Source organism: Lates calcarifer, linkage group LG15, assembly GCF_001640805.2.
Source record: "Lates calcarifer isolate ASB-BC8 linkage group LG15, TLL_Latcal_v3, whole genome shotgun sequence".
Classification (NCBI taxonomy): domain Eukaryota; kingdom Metazoa; phylum Chordata; class Actinopteri; family Centropomidae; genus Lates; species Lates calcarifer.
The window spans coordinates 9,730,483-9,750,221 of record NC_066847.1 but is presented as its reverse complement, the minus strand read 5'-3'; the positions used below and the strand labels follow the sequence as shown (position 1 = coordinate 9,750,221).

Genomic DNA, 19,739 nt, shown 5'->3' with positions numbered 1-19,739 from the left:
TACAAATATGATCCACAGAAAAGCCCATTTCAGCCTAAGAAAACTAAATAAAGTTATTACTCAATTTATCCAAGTTAAGACAGTTTTGATGTCGTGGGGAGGAACGGTGGAAACAGATGATTCTTCCGCCCTCTGCTGTTTGTTTCTGCACACTGAACTGAGATTAGCTCATATAAGTAAACTCCACCACAGCAGCTGCCAAAATCAATAAACATTCATTAATGAACGGCAAAACACAAATCCAGTGGCAGTCAGCAAAATCAAATCAAGAGGAAACAGCTTTTCATGTATCTATTTGCAGGCTGCAGCAGACTCTCTGTTGATGAGAATTTTTTTTCCTTCCACAGAACAACTTCCAATTCATTTTGCCCTATTTTCCTCTGAAGCATGGGTGCACACTAGCATAGCAAAGGCATTATCTGGTTTAGGTCTAATCCCTTACAGCCAATACAGGATGAAATGTTATTATTTTTTTACTTCATTACATTCACCTGACAGCTTTATTGTTAGAATACTTTACATATTACAGTTCTACATGCAAAAATTACAGTATGATCACCATATGATATAGGACATATATCATACATCCAACACTATAAAATAGTTTAAACTGGCTCCACCTCAACGACCCAGAGCTTTGATATACTACTTATATCCTAATGCTATATTAATAATAATTCAACAACATGATAAATATGACTCTGAAAGGTGCAATTCTGGTTAATAACAAATAAAAATTTGTTTATATTTTTATGATGACACAAAACAATAAACGACCTCACTTATTCCTTGAGCTGTTGTTCTTGATGATTTTGATTTTCTTGTGATTAGAAATAAAACATTTAATAGACTTCCGTTCGGCGGCGGAAGCAGCGCGTGAAACCCGGAACACGTTTCTGGCTTCGTTGCATCAGACGAGAGAGGCAGAGAGGACTCATGTGGCTCTGCTGTGAATGCTAGCTTAAGCTGACGTCTCTCTCTGTTTCATTCAAAGGTTTGGAGAACTTCTTATACATATTTCCAGTTACAAGCCGTAGGTTGTTTCTAAACCACTAAATTTAGAGCAAGTTTAAAACAGCTACTTTGTGCGCAAAGACGCGTAAAGCCCACAGTGTAGTTGTACAACTCGAGTTTTAGTTTGTCTCATTAGCTAAAGCTAACTAGCCTGTTTGACATGACTTTTCGTCAGCCTTTGACAGGTGGCAGAGACCATCTTTGCAGAAAGTGAAACAGATGGCCAACTAGCTACCGTTTGACACTTTGAAAGGATGATGTAGGCCAGTATAAAACATTTAAATTTGTTATCTTAAACACGTCTAAACCAGTTTGTTTACAAATCATGCACGCCTCGTTAACGTTACCTTAAATGCCTTCAAGTTTAACTTACATGACCGGTCATCACACCCTCTCCATTGTGTCTTTAGCAGCATGGCAGGCATGATTAGTTTGCATGGCTGACAGCAAAGAGGAAATAAAATGTGCACAAATTAGAACCAGTTTACAATGTACAACATGTTTGTTCCTCCACCAGAGATGGCCACTCTCTACGTGTCCCCTCACCCTGATGACTTCAGGAGCCTCTTGGCTCTCATAGCTGCAGAGTTTTGTCCATCATCTCACCCTCGGACCATCACAGAGGACCCTCCTGCGTCCCTGAACGCCCGCTCCAGACCGACCCTGGTGCTGGGTGCGGGGGAAGGTGACTCCGTCCTGAGCGGGGCCAGTGCTGTTGCCTTTTACCTGGCCTGTCAGGGGAAGAGAGCTGGCACAGATACAAAACAGCAGAGCCAGGTGTGGCAGTGGCTGAGCTTTGCAGACAATGAGCTCACCCCTGTGTGTTGTGCTGTGGTCTTCCCTCTGATGGGGGTGATGGGAGTGGATAAGAAGGTGAGAGGAGTAACCAAATGCTTACTTGGACATTTGTGTGATTTGTTTATTTTTCTTATGAGATGACTGTTTGACTGTGTTCTCAGCTCCAGCAGAGCTCCCGTGCAGAGATGCTTCGTGTCCTAAAAGTTCTCAATCACGCACTTGAGCCGAGAACCTTCCTGGTGGGAGAGAGCATCACCCTGGCTGATATGGCTGTAGCTACAGCTGTTCTCCTTCCATTCAAATATGTAAGTATGCTGTGCAACACTTTGTTGTCCTACAGGTTTTTCCACATAGTTGTTGATTGTCTATCACCCTGCTATCTTCATTCAGACAAATCACAGACCGGCTAACCACATTTTATCATATCTTTTAGGCACTGGAGCCATCAGACAGGAAGGTCCTGACCAACGTTACCAGGTGGTTCACAACCTGCGTTAATCAACCACAGTTTCTAAAGGTGCTGGGGAAGATCGATCTGTGTAAGAAAATGGTACCAGTTACACCAAAGACAAATGCTGCTACAGATGCCAAAGCTGCCAACGCCAGTCCTGCTGCTGACTCTGCTGGCGCCGCAGCTAATGGTAAGGAATCTCTATGCCACAGTTCAGTAATATTTCTCTTTTTGTGTGTAGAATAGGCTTTATTGTCACTGTACAGTTAAGTACAAAGAAATTGTGGTTGCTCCCACAAGACAAACAGTGCACTATAGAAGAAATGATATACAATAAGAAATACAAAATGTACACAAATAATACAAAAATACAAAAATTTACACTAATTTTACACAATTAGTAAGGAGCCTCGAGCCGCTGCATTCGTGCATGCCGCCATCTTGGAAAATATATGTATACAGTATTCTGAGTTTCTCATGTGTTTTCTCCCTCAGGTCCTCCGAAGACAGAAGCCCAGCTAAAGAAAGAAGCTAAGAAGAGAGAAAAGCTGGAGAAGTTCCAACAGAAGAAGGAAATGGAGGCAAAGAAAAAGACACAGCCACAGACAGAGGTAGAGATCCTCAGCTTAAACGAACAGAAATTCTTGTTACACATTAGAGCAGATTTGAAAAATATAAGTACGGACAAATAAAGTAGAATTGTTAATCAGATGCTTGATAGTAAGTCATGTGTTCTTTTTTTTTTTCTCAGAAAAAGGCCAAACCTGAGAAGAAGGAGTTGGGAGTGATCACATACAATATCCCTACTCCTGCTGGAGAGAAAAAAGGTGAGTAATCATAACAGGATGGTGGGAGACGGTAAACACTACGACAATACTCTACAGAGAAACTGCTGTAATCGCTCTGTCCTTACTGGAAAACACAAACGTTCAACCTCTGCCATTGTTGTATTCACAGCCAAAAAAAAACATTGCTAACAGAGCTGTTGAGCAATTGATTGCACAATTTAATTTCTTCAAGGCTACTGAAGTTAAAGGTTAAAGAGGAGCAAGGCATTGTTCTAGGGGGCTGTGTAAAGTTGACCAAGAACATAGTTTTCTGAATGAAGCAGGGAATGAAATGTATAAAACCAGAATGTCCTTTAAAGTCTTTGTGTAATTGGACAAATCCTGCTGCAAAATAGTTTTCAGGCTTCAGGGTTACCTCGCTTCCTGGCCACATTTAATTATCCACAGACCGCTCACTGTCTAGCACATTGTTTGGGTTATTGTCAGTGTTTGGTGACCTTTACTTTTTATTCCTCTGAGTGTCACAGCTCTACCCATTCACAGCAGTCACAGCAGGTTTGTTTTGCCACTCAGTGTTGCTGGGATATTATAAAATTTGACAACTGTGCCCTCTGTCTGTAATATGAATAGAGTTATCGTGATTAGCTTAAGGTCCATACGTCAACCCTTTCTCTTTTTCTCTGCTGGTGTCAGATGTCGTCAGTCCCCTTCCTGACTCCTACAGTCCTCAATATGTGGAGGCAGCCTGGTATCCATGGTGGGAGAAGCAGGGATTCTTCAAGCCTGAGTATGGGGTAAGAAAAGCCTCCCTCTCACTCTGCATTAACACAATATCACATTTTATTTGATGTTAACATGTTTTTCTCTCTCGCTACATTCTGCAGAGGAAGAGTGTTAGTGAGCAGAACCCCCATGGCATCTTCATGATGTGCATCCCTCCACCTAATGTGACAGGATCACTTCACCTGGGTCATGCTCTCACCAACGCCATTCAGGATTGTCTGACCAGATGGTAACAATAGTCAGACTGTTCACAATAGCCTGATAATCCCTAGTCATATGTTAAGTAAGACGCTTGTGTTCATGCGCTTGTTTGAATTGCGTGTCCGCTTTCATCCAGGCACAGGATGCGAGGCGAGACCACCCTGTGGAACCCGGGCTGTGACCACGCCGGCATCGCCACCCAGGTAGTGGTGGAAAAGAAGCTGATGAGAGAGAGGGGCATGAGCCGCCATGACCTGGGCAGGGAAAACTTCATCCAGGAAGTCTGGAAGTGGAAGAATGAGTGAGTTGAGGAAGATGTGAAAAGTCGAAAAGTGGCGGTGATACTGGAATAAAAACACAATAAATACTTTTGCCTTTTAGGAAGGGAGATCGTATCTACCACCAGCTGAAGAAACTTGGCTCCTCTCTGGACTGGGACAGAGCCTGCTTCACCATGGACCCAGTGAGTTTTCTGAAATCCCTGAGCTAATTTTAATAGAATTTTGAAGAAATATTCCTCATTCTCATATCTGTACCGTTTCTCTCTCCAGAAACTCTCCTATGCAGTCCAAGAGGCCTTCATCCGCATGCATGAAGAGGGAGTGATCTACAGGAGCAAGAGGCTGGTCAACTGGTCCTGCACATTAAACTCTGCCATCTCTGACATAGAGGCAAGTTACCATTTATGATATATAGCATTTAGATTAAATATCTAGCAGAGTTTCTTATCTAGTAAGATGATGATGATTTTAATGATCTTTTCTTTTCTGAAACGGCAAGACCACAAACCACACACTGTGCGACAGGGTGTTGTGTGATTTGCTAGAACAAGTCAGATCCTTGGAGGCTCGACCTCATAACTTACAGGTCTTATAGGATCTACTGCAAAAATCTTGGTGCCAGACCCCAGGGCTCAGGGCACTTGCGATCTTGTAGAGTCCATACCTTGGTGGGTCACAGCTGTTTTGGCTGGACACAGAGGACCGATTGCATATTAGGCAAAGGTGGTCATAATGTTTTAGTGCATTCATGTATGTATATGAATATGTAGCCCACTGATTACCAGTGCTTGGTTTCAAATGCCAAAACCTTGAATACCTATATTACTGGACATGTTGCAATGAGTGTTGAAAACTCTCAAGACCTGAAAATTGTCCTGGTTAGAATTTTAGTCTCAACAACATGAAATCATATAAAGACAAAGTGTCCCCAAAAGATTGATCTCTGTTGAAAAAATGTGATAATACTCAGAAAATGAAGGTGTTAAAAAAAGTATAATTTTAGTATTCACAGCAAATTATATCAAAAGTACAGAACAGTGTGCAGCCGTACTTTGTTAACCCTGTTATTAGGCTGTAACGGACAGAATTGCCAGTACTGGCCATGTTGTACTCTTAATTAAATCTTCTGGTTGGATTGCAGGTGGATAAGAGGGAGCTCACTGGCAGGACGCTGTTGCCTGTGCCTGGTTACAAAGAGAAAGTGGAGTTTGGGGTCTTGGTGTCTTTTGCCTACAAAATTGAAGGATCAGGTACATGAGCTCATGGAGAGCAAATTGTTTTGAATAAAGACACATTGTGCCGCTCAAGTAGTACTATTACATTTCTTTCTCAAACTGTTCCGTAGATGAGGAGGTGGTTGTGGCCACGACTCGTATTGAGACTATGCTGGGAGACACTGCGGTAGCTGTCCACCCCGCTGACTCCAGATATCAGCATCTGAAGGGGAAAATGGTGCTGCATCCCTTCTGTGACCGCAAGATGCCAATCGTCTTTGATGACTTTGTGGACATGAGCTTCGGAACAGGTAGGCACTGTTACAGGAAAAGAAAAGGGTGCCTGCGGGTCTGCAGCGTGCTGCGAATAAGTAATCATAACAAGTCGTTAAGCCAGGCCACTTTCCTCATTATGGCTGTTTTCTTTTTTTTCTTCCCCTCTACCTCTCGTGTCCCTTTTGCACCATTTTCTGCTCAGGCGCTGTCAAAATCACCCCAGCCCATGACCATAATGACTACGAGGTTGGAGTGAGACACAATCTGGCCTTCATCAACATCTTGGATGAGAATGGCCTGCTCATTAATGTGCCTCCTCCCTTCCTGGTATAGTGTCTCATTATCGTGCTTCCCCCTGCAGTGTGTGCATTTCCACTGTGACATTAAAAGTCAGACTTCTTCATAGTTTGCTTGGTGTTGCAGTTTTATTTCTTAATTTTTCATTTGTAACTTTTCTTTCTTTCCCCCAGGGCATGAAGCGTTTTGAGGCCAGGAAGGCAGTGCTGCAGGCTCTCAAGGACAGAGGCCAGTTTAAAGAGATCAAAGACAACCCTATGGTTGTTCCAGTCTGCAGGTAAAGTTGAGTTCATGAGTGCATAATTGAGACACAGATCATCTGTGTTTCAGGTTTATTCATCCTATTAATGATCATCTTTTTAAGGCATGTTTTTTTATCTCCTCCATCAGTCGCTCCAAGGACATCGTCGAGCCGCTGCTGAAGCCGCAGTGGTATGTGAACTGCACAGACATGGGGAAGCAGGCCGCCGATGCTGTCAGAGAGGGACGGCTCAAAATCATCCCTGATCACCACCTTAAGACCTGGTTCAACTGGATGGACAACATCAGGTAGTTTATTTATATATGTCTTCACTATGCTTCTCTTGTTCAAACAGGAATCCAAAACCCAGAGATATTGAGCTCATTCTCACAGACAAATTATTGCTGGAGAATTTTCTCTTGATCGACTAATCAGATTAATCAACCAATTGTTTCAGTTCTAGATTGTTATGAATTTAACAAATGTGTAGTGAGTCCTCTTTCAGATTTTAACCGCCCTTCTTCCTCTCAGGGATTGGTGCATCTCTCGGCAGCTGTGGTGGGGTCACCGCATCCCTGCTTACTTCGTCACTGTCAATGATCCCTCTGTGAAACCAGGAGAGGTAAGATGATGTCTGTCACTATTGTCAAGATCTGAGGGATTTCAGATGACAGCTACTTGTGTCGTTGAGCTGCTTTTCTTAATTTGTTTCCTTCATTTAATCCCTTTCTGTTTTTTCTCCCTCTTTAGGATATGGACGGTCATTACTGGGTGAGTGGGAGATCGGAGGAGGAGGCCAGAGAGAAGGCAGCAAAACGCTTCAATGTGTCTGCTGACAAAATTAACCTCAGGCAGGGTGAGATTCAACAGTTTTTAATTTAGCAGTTTCATTACCACAATTACTGTAAAGGTTATCTAATCGGTTCATGTTCTGCCACTACACAGACTCACCTAATTCAATCAATTCTGCTCCATATTCATACAGATTAGATAACTTTTGTGTGTCTGTTTCAGATGAGGATGTTCTGGACACTTGGTTCTCATCTGGCATTTTCCCCTTCTCTATCTTTGGATGGCCCAATGAGGTAAAACCAACTCTCTACTGACACAAATGGCACTTATCTGCAGTAGATACTATGGATACCAGGTGCAGTGGAAAATCTGCTATAAAAGTGCTTGTTATGTCATAAAGAAAATCACGTAGACTGGAAATGCTGCCACTCAAATTCTGAATACATTAAACTGGTTCATGTGCATGTCACAGAAAGAGTTAATATATGACTTTTAGACAGTGTTCCTCAGTATGTTTATGTATTCTCATCAGAAATGTTGGTATTTGTGGTTTTTCTTTAGAGCGAGGACTTGAATGTGTTCTACCCTGGCACCTTGCTGGAGACGGGCCACGATATCCTGTTCTTCTGGGTTGCTCGTATGGTGATGATGGGCCTCAAACTGACTGGCAAGCTGCCCTTCAAAGAGGTGAGAACAATCAAAACTGGGAAAACTGCAATATAACACAACAGGATATGATATTAATGTTATTAAACGGACATGACTCAGTAAGATAATGTTTTTGTTTTGTTTTTCACAGGTTTATCTGCATGCAGTGGTGAGGGACGCCCACGGAAGGAAGATGAGCAAATCTCTAGGCAACGTCATTGACCCTCTGGACGTCATTACAGGGATCTCCCTAGAGGTAAAGCCTAATCACAATTTGATGCATGCTCAGACACACACACACACACACGTAGTCTTTGCTGTCTCCCATTTGGGTTGTCTTTTACATGGTCACCACACGCTCATTTATCCCCTGAGGCCTATATTCTTATGTAAGCTTTATTAAGCACCCTTTTCTGCTTCCAACAAGCTTTTATTGAGGCCATCAATCTCCTCAACAGCTGGGGGGGAAACTGCTCAGTCAGATGAAGCAGAACTGTCCTCTAGAGGGCACTGAAGGACTTGGAGTAAACTACACTTTACCCTCAATGTTTTCCTGTAAAGGTCCTCTCTTGTCTGTCCAATTAAGACATCAAGAAGCAGCAGAAAGGGGCTTCTCGTTCACAAGATGAGAAACAGAAAATTATTGAGCACATTGTTTTATTTTTCAGTGGTAACACTGCTCTCAATTCTGCCTACTCTCTAGGGTCTTCATGCCCAGTTGATGGACAGCAACTTGGATCCTTTGGAGGTGGAGAAGGCAAAGCAGGGCCAGAAGTCAGACTACCCAAATGGCATCCCAGAGTGTGGCACAGATGCTCTCAGGTTTGCCCTGTGTGCCTACACCAGCCAAGGTGAACTCATTTGTCTTTTTGTTGTTTCTTACTTTCTCCCCTATTCTGCCTCCATATATTAAAACACTGGAAAATAAACAGTATTGCAGTCTTATCAGTTCAAGGTCAGCTGTTAGAAAATCAGTCTGTTTTAATATATAATGAAATTATCATTTATTCGTGTTTGTGTCCCCCAGGTAGGGATATCAACCTGGATGTCAACCGCATCCTGGGTTACCGTCACTTCTGCAACAAACTGTGGAACGCTGTGAAATTTGCAATGAAGACTCTGGGAGACAACTTTGTACCATCAGAGAAAGCCCAGGTGAGACCAGCAGGGAAGATGAAGGACACAGAGAACATAAACAAACACTGCTCCATACTTGTTTGTATTCATCCAGTGACATACATATCATACTTTGACCAAGTAAATGCTTAGTATAACAGTTTTTTTTTGTCAACATTATTTGGCTAGGGGAAAAGTTTCCTCCTATGCTGCCCTGCTTTGAATTCGTAGACTTGTACACTTGACATATGGGAGGTACCCAGCACAGGAGTCATGTTAACTCAATCTGAACATGTCCTCTTTGTCTCGGTCACGATTTCAATCCTCCCAGTTGTGTGGAGAGGAGAGTGTCTCAGACAGGTGGATTCTGTCTAGACTGAGCGCCGCTGTCGGTCTCTGTGATGCCGGCTTCAAGGCCTACGACTTCCCAGCCATCACCACCGCCATCTACAACTTCTGGCTGTACGAGCTCTGTGATGTGTATCTGGTAAGAAACCTTTAGGCCACTGAGCAGCCCAGGTCCATCCATCTTACACAGAGGGCATGTAAAAAGTTTTGCAGAGGACTGTAATGTCTTATGTCATATGAAACCAAAACAAATCCAACCACTCTTCCCTCACCCCACCCAGGAAAGTGTGAAACCAGTGTTTGGTAAAGCAGAGGAAGACAGCGCCAGCCAGAGACAGGCCATGGTGTGCAGACAGACCCTCTACACCTGTCTAGAGGTTGGACTGCGCCTCCTGTCTCCCCTGATGCCCTTTGTCACTGAGGAGCTCTACCAGAGGTTACCACGAAGACGACCTCAGAGCGATCCCCCCAGCATCAGTGTCACATCCTATCCAGACACCAAGGAGGTGAGTTAGGGGAAAAAAGAAGATTGTGTAAAAACTCTGGTGTACAAACGTAGCCAGTAAAACATAAATTATTTTAGATTCAAGCCACTGAGGGTCATTTTTCGATGTTTTCCTTCTGTTTTTGTGAGCAATTTGTTCTTTTGTGATTTATTGTAGTTCTGCTGGCACAGTGAGGAGGTCGACCGTGACATGGAGTTTGTAATGACTGTGGTCAAGACGATCCGGTCACTCAGGGCTGACTACAACCTGACCAAGACCCGAGCTGACTGTAAGATGACACGCACAAACTAAATTATATGTTACTCTAAAATAAGGCCAGCTAGACATCATCTCAATTAGAAAGGAAAATCCAGTATTTGTCTATGTTGGTCTTTGTCTCATAATGTATTTTTGTACATTAGTATCACAGTCCATTATAACATTTTACTGAACACCTCTTTTGTTGAAAAGTTTCGAAGCTGTAGGATGGTCTCACTCCTTGCCTGGATGAATACAATCAGGAGTGTAAAGTAACTTAGCATGTTTACTCAAGTGCTGTTTTAAAGTACTGGTACTTGACATTATTTTAATTGTATGCATGTTGAGCTTATAGAATTTAGCACCTTAAGCACATTAAACAGCATATAGAGTAGTTAAAATTGGCCCGACAACCTACAACAGTGAAATTATATTTACACATTAATGCATCAGTAATAACAATGTAGTGACAGGTGTCACTTTTCTACATAATCAGTACTAGTTTTGGGACTATTGGGTTGAACTACATGTTAATATCTACTCAAGTAAGGTTTGAATGAAGGACTTTTACTTGTAATGCAGTGTCCTTACATTGTGGTGTTCTTACTTCTGCTTATGTGTTTGAACACTCCCTCCAACAATAAATTTGATGCCCAAAAGAGAGAGAATAACACCCAAGTGAACAAATACCAGACTTATCCTTTATTGCATCTCATGAGAATGTACATAACGATCTGTTTCTGTTCTGTTTCTCACACTAATGGTCTCAATCGAGCAATCAGAGTGTACTGAATCCTTAATGAATGTTGTCAGTAAGGTACTTTTATGATTCCTAACCTTCAGTTTGCACCCATCTCTTTCAGGCTACCTCCACTGCATTGACTCTGCCACTGTGTCCCTGGTGCAGAAGTACAGTCTGCAGATTCAGACCTTGTCGTATTCTCAGGCCATCATCCCTCTGACAGCCAACCAGCCTGTCCCAGAAGGCTGCGCTGTGGCTATCGCCTCTGACAGATGTACTGTCAACCTTATGCTCAAGGTGAGGGCCGGTAATCTGCTCAATTGTGCTTGGTCCCTCTGATCCCTGATGTGCAAATACATAAGTCTTGGTTTTGTTTTAGCTTCCTTAGACAGAAGATGGGGTGACTTTTGTCATGTCACTTGTTCTTAAGAGTTCCACATCAGTTAAATTTACTTGTTGACACGTTACATAACTACCTGAAGTGTCTAAGGGCATGAATGTCCATCACCTACTTGGTAATCAAGGCAGGTAAATATATGAGGAGTTCTATTAAATTAGATCTGCTCCACTTGAACTTGAATTCAGTGTTTCTGCTGTCAGACCTGGTGTAACAAGGTCGTAATTTTCAGCTGTCGCCCTTGACTTCACTTCACCTTTTGTTCCCTCAGGGTCTCATTGATGTGGAGAAGGAGGTAGCTAAGCTGATGACAAAGAAAGGTGACCTGGAGAAACAAATGGAGAAATTGAGAGAGAAGATGGCAAAGAGTGACTACAAGGAGAAGGTGCCAGTGAAGGTGCAGGAGCAGGATACAGAGAAGGTGGGAAAAATAAATTGATACACAGGTTTTCTTTGGGTGTAAGACTTGTGACTTCCTCTTAGATAATGACTTCCTTTCCTCCGCAGCTACGGCAGAGCCAAACTGAACTTGAAAAAGTGAAAGAAGCCATGGACAACTTCAGGAAAATGATGTAACTCTCCCCTTAACATTATGTAAATCAGGATTTATTTCCACTTTTTTCTTGTCTGTGTGTTAATTTTCATATTCATTTTTCAAGTAAATTGTAGTATGAAGGGAATTAAATAAAGCTCTTACGACAGTCATTTGTCTTCAGAGCTGCATTGTTCTAAGGCAATTTGTTAATCCAAGTCTCTTGTATATCTGCGCAATTTGTCGAATTCTTGTATCACATAATGAACAAACGAATTCAGCCTCTTATGTCAAATATTTTATTCGGCATATTTAATAGAACATTTAAGAGCATCGTTTTTAGAATACAGCTTTGTTCAGAAAGATAGTGGCCACAGAAAAGAAAAAAAGCCTCAATGCTCTGGCTGCATTTATAAAGATTAAACCATTAATATTATTTATATTAATTAAATTCTAGTGATGTATTTCTGCATACAGGTACTTCTTTACAAATACAGCCAAAGGGGGAATGATGTAATGGCTTGTGCATTTACATTAAATGCATCCTTTTTTCAAGATACAAACACTGAAAATTCTGACTAAACGCTAACCTTAAAAGAAAAGATTTTTTTTTTTTTTAAACATGTTTTTGGCTAAAGGGGGTGATAGTAGACCAGATCTTTCCAGATGCCACCACAGCAGCACTATACATGACAACAATTCTGTCTTGGGGGATGAAAAGAAAAACAATCTGGAACAAAATCACAGTAATACATTCACACCATGCCAGGAACACGTTCTGACCACAGGCCATCCAAATCCTCTGCTGCTCGTTTACTCTCATCCATCCATCCTCCTCTTTTTTTCTACAGTCTCCAGGGTGAGTGGAACTCGGAGGCGGGGAGAGGAGTGCAGTGTGTTGTTTCAAAGTTTCGCATGTACTTCCGTGCCTGAGAGAGAGAGAGAGAAAAGACAGCGGGGATGGAGGAGGAATGGAGAATGAGAGGTGTGGGAGGGCAATGAACAAAAAGTGCAGAACTTGATTATATTAGGTTCGGTCTGTCTGGCTCAGTGCCTTACAAATCTCTCCCATCTCTTTAAGGGTTTACACGGGAGGTGAATAAAGCCTAATTCAGAAGGCATTACCAAGGGAGGAAAAGCATAACATTAGCTGTAATTGATGGCACTCCTCTTGTTTGATGTTAAATGACTTCAATAAGCTGAGCGCGGTGAAATATATTACACCAGTCAACCTGAGAGCACAGGTGAGCTGGTTACTATGGCGACCAGAAACGTGTTCCTCAGTGGTAATGATGTCTGGAAGTAGCTGTGATTGTGGGTTTTTTTTTTTTCCCAGAGTGTGAGAGAAGGGGGTGGGGGAGGTAAGCCAAAACCTTAAACAAGAAAATGGAGTTTATTGGAGAAAAGGAAATTAGACTTTGTATGGGTGATGGGAAGAACCAGAATTTGTAAAAACCTGATTTGGAAAGATGAGATAAAGACAACAGGTGGCTGCCCTTTAAGCCAGACCCAAGGGGGGGGGGGCAACTACACACAGAGATTGAGTGCGTGGTTAACAATAGATCATATCCTTACCAAGAAAAGAGCCAGCTGCCGCCTTCCCTCTAGAGTCATATCCTCACCTGGTAACATTAACAGCATGTCAGACCATATACAAGCACTGTGAAGTGATACATGTAGCTACGGGAGTATCTGTGCTCTAGTGCCATGTGCAGTTTTATTTGCCTAGTAAATGTGAAAGGAGCCGGGGCTTACCAACACTCCATGGAAACAAAACATCTCTGTCAGCCTGATAGGACTGCAGCACAGACACACACCAGTCGTCATCCACTTCGTAACCACTGTACACAGACGCTGCAGGGCAAGAGTGAGCAGGCGTTACACACAGTTATTATTATTACAACTACACAGGTGTTGAAGCTCAAACTATACGGGCACACTGACCTTCTTCTAGGTGATTGGAGGCTCCCAGCCACTGTCTGACCACTCTGATCCCTTCATCTGTCATTATCTTGGGGTACCTGGGCAGGAAAATGATGTCACCATTTATACATGCGTCACACAGCAAGTCCAAATATTAACCGCGCATATGCATAAGTGAGGATGCTGTGATAAGATGTTGATGGAGACTGACCTGAATTGTAGCAATTTGAGCAGGAGGTCATTGCCTCTGTTGGACATGACGTCCTCTGGACCCCTGTAATACAGTGTACAGCTTACTGTTAACGCTAACACAGTCGGGGTGAATGCAGTTTCATTTGTGGTGCACAGAGAAGTCAAAATTTAAAAAATTCAGTACAATAGTGTCTTACTGGAAACAATGTTAATAGACCCTGCTGTGAACTGTTTTTACTTCAGGAACTTTCAGCTGAAGACATTTTTCAATGTAAAATATGTGTTGCAGTTACTGATTTTTAAACAATCTGTCATCTGGGATTTACATAACAGAAAACTGTCATTGTTTCCTTAACAATAACATGTCTTTTTTTATCTTTTTTATCACAGTTTTATTTGTGTCAGTTCTCAAAATGCTCTTGTTCCTACTGAGTTTCAGTGCGCCTGTAAGTCACTTTGGACAAAAGTGCAGAGGCCATATGCAGGTAATTTAAAAATACTAAGTATATCAGGTAGAAGTTTTCAAGCTTTTGTCACATTTTAAATTAATCCAAGTGACCCTCTGTAATACCCTCAACCAACATTAGATTTCAACCGAAGAGACTCTAAGAAAATAATATTTCCTGCACACATTTCACAAGTTGGTCGGGTAGGGAGGGAATAAAACGTACAAAGTTGGTATGAATTACAACAACAATTGGGAAAACACAACAACATTTCAAATTACGGAAAGGGTGGGACACTTCTTGTTTGTGATTGGACAGAACCCCCAAGTCCCTATTTTACCTTGGCAACAGCTCAATGTTATTTCCTGTTTCTATTGTGTGCTACTCTCAGCAGTGTCCTTGCAAGAATTTTGAAAGGATGGGAGAGGAGATTGAAATCATAGGGGAATATTTTAACAAAGAATATTCATAAAATGTAACTCTCAATATGCTTTAAACTTACCATGGCATTAAAATCTCCTGTGGAACCCTGAAAACATGCTTGAAAGACAAAGGGTGGCTACTATTCAACATCAGAAGGGCACATGTCCAGAATGTCGTTGTTCAGTTGCCTGACCGCGAGACAACCAATTACAAGAGCGCCGAGTTTGGAGCGTCTCTCTGGCTGATCCCATCCAACACCGACGCACCACTGAATAAACTCAATATTCATTTCAGTCCAATCACAAACAAGAAGTGTTGCCCCACCCTTTCTGTAATCTGAGATGTTGTTGTGTTTAGACCCTCAGGGTCAGCATAGTATATACTGAGAGATGATTTTAATATGAATTGTGAGGACTTACGTTGTGGTGATGATCTCGTCTCTGGTTCTCCTGATCAGCAGGACTGGTCCCTGGTATCTGGAGGAAGAAAAGGAGTTGTGTGTTACTCATCAGCCACGTGACTCTGAGCCATGTCAACTCAAAGAAATCTAGTTTCATTCTTACATGCCAACATATTGTGTAACATTCAATGATGCAGACTTTGACTTTTATGATTGGTTTCAGACTTGAGGCACTCACTTGAGAAGCTGCTCTGCGTTGTTGAGGTTCATGTACTGCCTGACTGTGTGCTGCACCAACGGTCCTGAGCGGGACAAAGGTATTTCAGTTGTTGAAATGAAACTGACTGTTGCAACAAAAGAGCACAATGACTAGAGTTTATGACCTTTAACCTCTATGACTCACTCCAGCTGTCGGGCATGACCTTGAGGGCCAGAGGCAGGAGGTCATCGAAGGAGGCGTCCAACACTAATGACTGGATCTCTGGGTATGACATCACCGCCCAACTGGCTGAGAGAGGAAACGGCGAGAGAGAAGAACAAGTAAAGATAAGCAGAATCAGGAGGTAAATAACATGATTCACATTTATAGCATTAAAATGTGCCGATTGTGTTTTGTTCCTGTGTACCTGTGAATCCTCCTATGGACCAGGCGTATACGACAATGTCACTGAACTGGAAGCCCAGTTCATGTATTGCAAACTGGATCACTACATCCATGGCGTTGGCCTCATTCTGGGGGAATGGCACACCCTAGCAGAAAGATCCAAGTAACAACAACAATATTCATGCATTATTAAAATAACAGCAACACTAAAGCCACCTATGAAACCATGTACTTCCAAAGAGTTCACAGATTTACTATCTTTTATTCCACCTCACTGATATTATCAACCATGGGAGTGTACTTGCTCCCTTGTGCAATGCTGCCCAATTGAAACCAGAATTTCAACATACTGTTGTTTTCCATGCACTGTTTGTTCAGACTAAATAAAGCACAGGTATATACAAGCAGTAGGATGAGGTTTAGCTTTAAATGTAGTACTGTACTGCTTACCGTACTGCCTCCAAAGCCAGGGTGGTTCCAGCCCAGGACAGAGTAGCCACCTACAGTGCACATCAACAAAAGCTTTAACTGTAATTCAAATACAACCATTTCAGACTGATAAAAATTCTGTGCCATTTCACAAAAAATTTAATGTGTCATGCCAAGTAGAGAATTCCTCACCCTCCAGTGGAGTGTTCATGCAGCCCACCTCATAGAAGCCTGCGTTCCCCTCACAGCAGATTACCTGGCAGATTTTGTTTCATTTTAAGAACAATCAGTAATGTGACTCATGTTGGATCCTGGAACAAGTCCAGGTCACAAAAAACAACAAATCATTGCAGAGATTTACCAGAGTCTGGCCGTTTCGTCCCCCATCTCTCCTTCGATCCACAAACATTGTGTCAATTTCGTTCCCATCACAGGCCACAAGCTTGTTCCTTTGGCCATCAAACTGTGACAAAGTGGAGGGACATTGACAAGAGAATGATGATTGGTATCGAGTAAAATCAGAGTAGACATTTAGAGAGAGAGAGAGTGTGTGTTTCGTACCTCTTCTATTAATTTAGCCATGCCTTGCTGGAGCATTGGCCTCATGGCTTTCTGCAGCAAACCTACAGAGCCAGGATACAGCATCCTCCTCCCAAATGAGTGAGCAATAAGAAAACTGGAGAGGAAGAAAGTAGATAAGAAGACAGTGTAGCAACGTTGAACAAATACTTTGTATTATCCCAGAAAATTAGTGAATAAGGGTGAGATAAGATGCAAGCATACTACAAAGATTAATAACATAGCAGCATAGACTGTACTGTTGTCCTGCAGTCATGCAGATGACACTGCAGATTTTTGGATCATTCTGCATAAACTGCATTTACCTGATGATGTGGCATGGTAGAGTGCGGACAGAGTTGAGGACACTGTCTGCTGCTCCTCTTAATCTGGGCTCCGGCTTCAGCAGAGAAACACCAGCCTTGGACAGTTTGCTGTCACATAAAGAGTCAAAAGCTTACAATGAAACGAGCCACAAAAATATTGAACATTCAGTGGATTTATGTGTGCTGCATACTTCACAGCACACTGAACGCATGTATATAGAATGACCTCACCCTTTTGGGAATGGAATTGCAGGGAACACATGGCCATGTCAAATGGCAATGAATATGACAGCAACTTAACAAGAACTTAACAAGAACTTACGGGCTGCTGACTTCTGACCAGCTGAAATCTGAAGGCCAGTGCGAGAAGTCGAAGTCATAACACCTCAGTTTTTTCTTGATGGAAAGCACACAAAAAAGTAGTTGAGCCTTAAGTTAAGTTCCGATTTTTACTCATTTGATCCCCAAAATACTGCAGCACTAATACAAATAGCAAACACAGTCTTATAGCTGAGAACTTGCTCTATGTTACCATGGTCTCACCTTGTTTGCTGGTGTGTGATTCTTCTTGGTTTCTTCAAGAATGGAGATAAACTGAAAATACTCTGAGTTCTTCCATCTTCCCCACCCTGGGGAAGAAATATAAGAGGGAATAGGAGGCAGGGGAAAGCAAATATATAGAGAGATATGAATGGAGTGCACACAAGACTCAAGAAAACATTTTGCTGCAGAGCCTCAAGGGTATGTTTAGTATGCGTTGTGACTGTAGACCTTGTGCAACTGTCTCAGAGTTAATAAGCTCTTATTAGCATGCACAGGCATAGAGCATATGTTGTGATATCTAAAGATTAATGAAATAAATTAGCTATAACCAGTCAGTCAGTTCAAATCTGTAGCCTCACCTCTTAGACAGGCAACTCCTAGGAGACACACCAGCACAGTTCCCACATATTGACTCACTGGAACCAACTTACTGCTGCAGATGTAGCCTAAAAATACACAAAGTAACAGTGACACAGACTTCCACATAATCTTCCCCATCTGTCTGCCAGGCCTGAGCGTCATTCACAAGCAAAGATTTACGGTCTGACAGCTACCCCACAACTATGTGCATGATCGATATCAGAACCTCAATTATACCCTAAAGGGCAGCACACAGCCACAAGCAATTAATTTCTATTGATGTGCAGTCTGACTGAATGATACACTTGATTAACTTTATATTAATCTCACTTGTAGGACATCAGCAATTCCCAGGAACAAGCCCCAGTAGTAGTTTGTCTTCCATAATAAATGGAGAAATGTCATCCAGAAAAAAATACATATTTTCACACGTCACTGCCAGACCCTCTAAGAAAGACTTCTACTGAAACATGTCAAGGTCATTTCCTAGGACTAAAAGGGCATGAGGAAAAAAATGAGACCATGACAAAGAAAATGGCTTTATTGTGTTGTTTTTTTTTTTGCAATTTGATATTAAACTTTTTATTACTGTTCTGAATATCTGACTATATAATTTTGAAGAGAGGAAACATCATATCATCACAATCTTATGAAAATCAATAAATAATAATTCTGAATTATTCTTTTCATACAGCTATGTCTGGCCCTTTGAAACCTCATTCCCATGATAAAATATCACAACTAAGGCTTCAGTTAACAATTTTTTTATTTTTAAAAATCAAATACTTCTCATTCAATCAATCATAAAATGCTGGAAAATGTGCCCAGAGCCCAGGATGATGCCCCCCACCCCCCAACTTTTGTCATATCAGCAGTCAGTAATATACAGGTCATACGTCTCTCACCAAGCATAATCCATACAACCTACCTTTCCTGTACAGATAGCAGAGGAGAAGAGGAGAGCTGTAGTAGGACAGAGACCACAGTGCTGAAGCCTGGAAGGGAGGAAATGCATACATTACTTGACAGACCTTTTTATTCCTGTTCAAATGATCAATCATACAGGGATACTGACCCAGCTGAGGATGCTGTCAGTGTGTTTCTCCAGACTCCTGGGTTGGTAGTTCCATCCCTGGAAGCACATAGATAAATTGTTTCCATCATGAGCACTGCTGCTAACTTAAGCTTAGCTTGTAGCACTGGCTGTACTCGTTTACAGAGACTTGAGGAAAGCTATTCCAACTGCACACCCTCTGTTAGTATGAACACATATGTTTCCTATTTTTACCCGTTGTCTGTTCAGCTGGTGTCTTTTTTTCTTATAGTCTTGGCAAAGTTTCCTCTCACCTGCTTCCCAGCTAGCGTTAGCACAGCCGGGTTAATGTCATTGAAAGAAAGAAAATAGCTTACGAAGATAGAATTAGGCTTGCTTTTACTGTGACGGTGAAATATTTGAGAACTGCACACGAAAAGGACTGCGCCTGTCATTTCATTCATTTACCGGCTGTCACCGCGGCTGTGACAGCGGGGTTTCAATAACAAACACCTGACACTTCCGGGCCGCAGCCGCAGCCACTTCGTTGTTATGACATTAAATACCGCTCGGTTTTTAGAGTCGGGTGTTATTAAACAAAAGAAAAACATTAGGGATATTCCTACCCCTCTTCCTGCTCGGCCCTCGGGTCGGGACTGGTCCGGTGAGCGGTGAATTCGTTGCAGATGAGGCCCTAAAACACAGCGGAGCCACATCCAGCCAGCCATTCTTCCACTACGACGGCTACGGAAGCCTGGCCTGACCAGAAGTCTCAAACGCGAAAGCGCTCAGGAATTTGAGGTAATTTTTTTTTATTTTTATTTTTTTTTACATCAGTAT

At 42.1% G+C, this 19,739-nt stretch overlaps 2 protein-coding genes across 2 annotated transcripts; one reads left to right on the top strand and one right to left on the bottom strand.

The window, feature by feature from the left end:
- Positions 1–866: 866 nt before the first annotated feature.
- On the top strand, positions 867–11,835 carry vars1 (valyl-tRNA synthetase 1). The gene is made up of 29 exons (XM_018672273.2): positions 867–994; positions 1,532–1,887; positions 1,974–2,117; positions 2,246–2,453; positions 2,759–2,874; positions 3,015–3,090; positions 3,745–3,845; positions 3,936–4,063; positions 4,172–4,336; positions 4,417–4,498; positions 4,587–4,706; positions 5,458–5,566; positions 5,662–5,841; positions 6,009–6,133; positions 6,277–6,380; positions 6,494–6,652; positions 6,876–6,966; positions 7,095–7,200; positions 7,359–7,429; positions 7,698–7,823; positions 7,936–8,040; positions 8,488–8,635; positions 8,812–8,939; positions 9,232–9,387; positions 9,530–9,754; positions 9,911–10,022; positions 10,855–11,030; positions 11,402–11,551; positions 11,638–11,835. Exons 2-29 carry the CDS (start codon positions 1,534–1,536, stop codon positions 11,704–11,706), a joined length of 3,834 nt encoding a protein of 1,277 aa, XP_018527789.1. The 5' UTR covers positions 867–994; positions 1,532–1,533; the 3' UTR covers positions 11,707–11,835.
- Positions 11,836–11,947: 112 nt separating this feature from the next.
- Positions 11,948–19,678, bottom strand: abhd16a (abhydrolase domain containing 16A, phospholipase). Its single transcript, XM_018672324.2, has 20 exons — positions 19,526–19,678; positions 18,942–18,998; positions 18,795–18,861; positions 17,866–17,952; positions 17,507–17,592; positions 17,286–17,359; positions 16,964–17,071; positions 16,641–16,755; positions 16,441–16,542; positions 16,272–16,335; positions 16,101–16,150; positions 15,673–15,796; positions 15,450–15,554; positions 15,285–15,348; positions 15,066–15,122; positions 13,797–13,859; positions 13,607–13,683; positions 13,418–13,516; positions 13,238–13,284; positions 11,948–12,591 (listed from the first exon to the last, which is right to left on the bottom strand). Exons 1-20 carry the CDS (start codon positions 19,625–19,627, stop codon positions 12,508–12,510), a joined length of 1,632 nt encoding a protein of 543 aa, XP_018527840.1. The 5' UTR covers positions 19,628–19,678; the 3' UTR covers positions 11,948–12,507.
- Between the last annotated feature and the right edge of the window lie 61 nt (positions 19,679–19,739).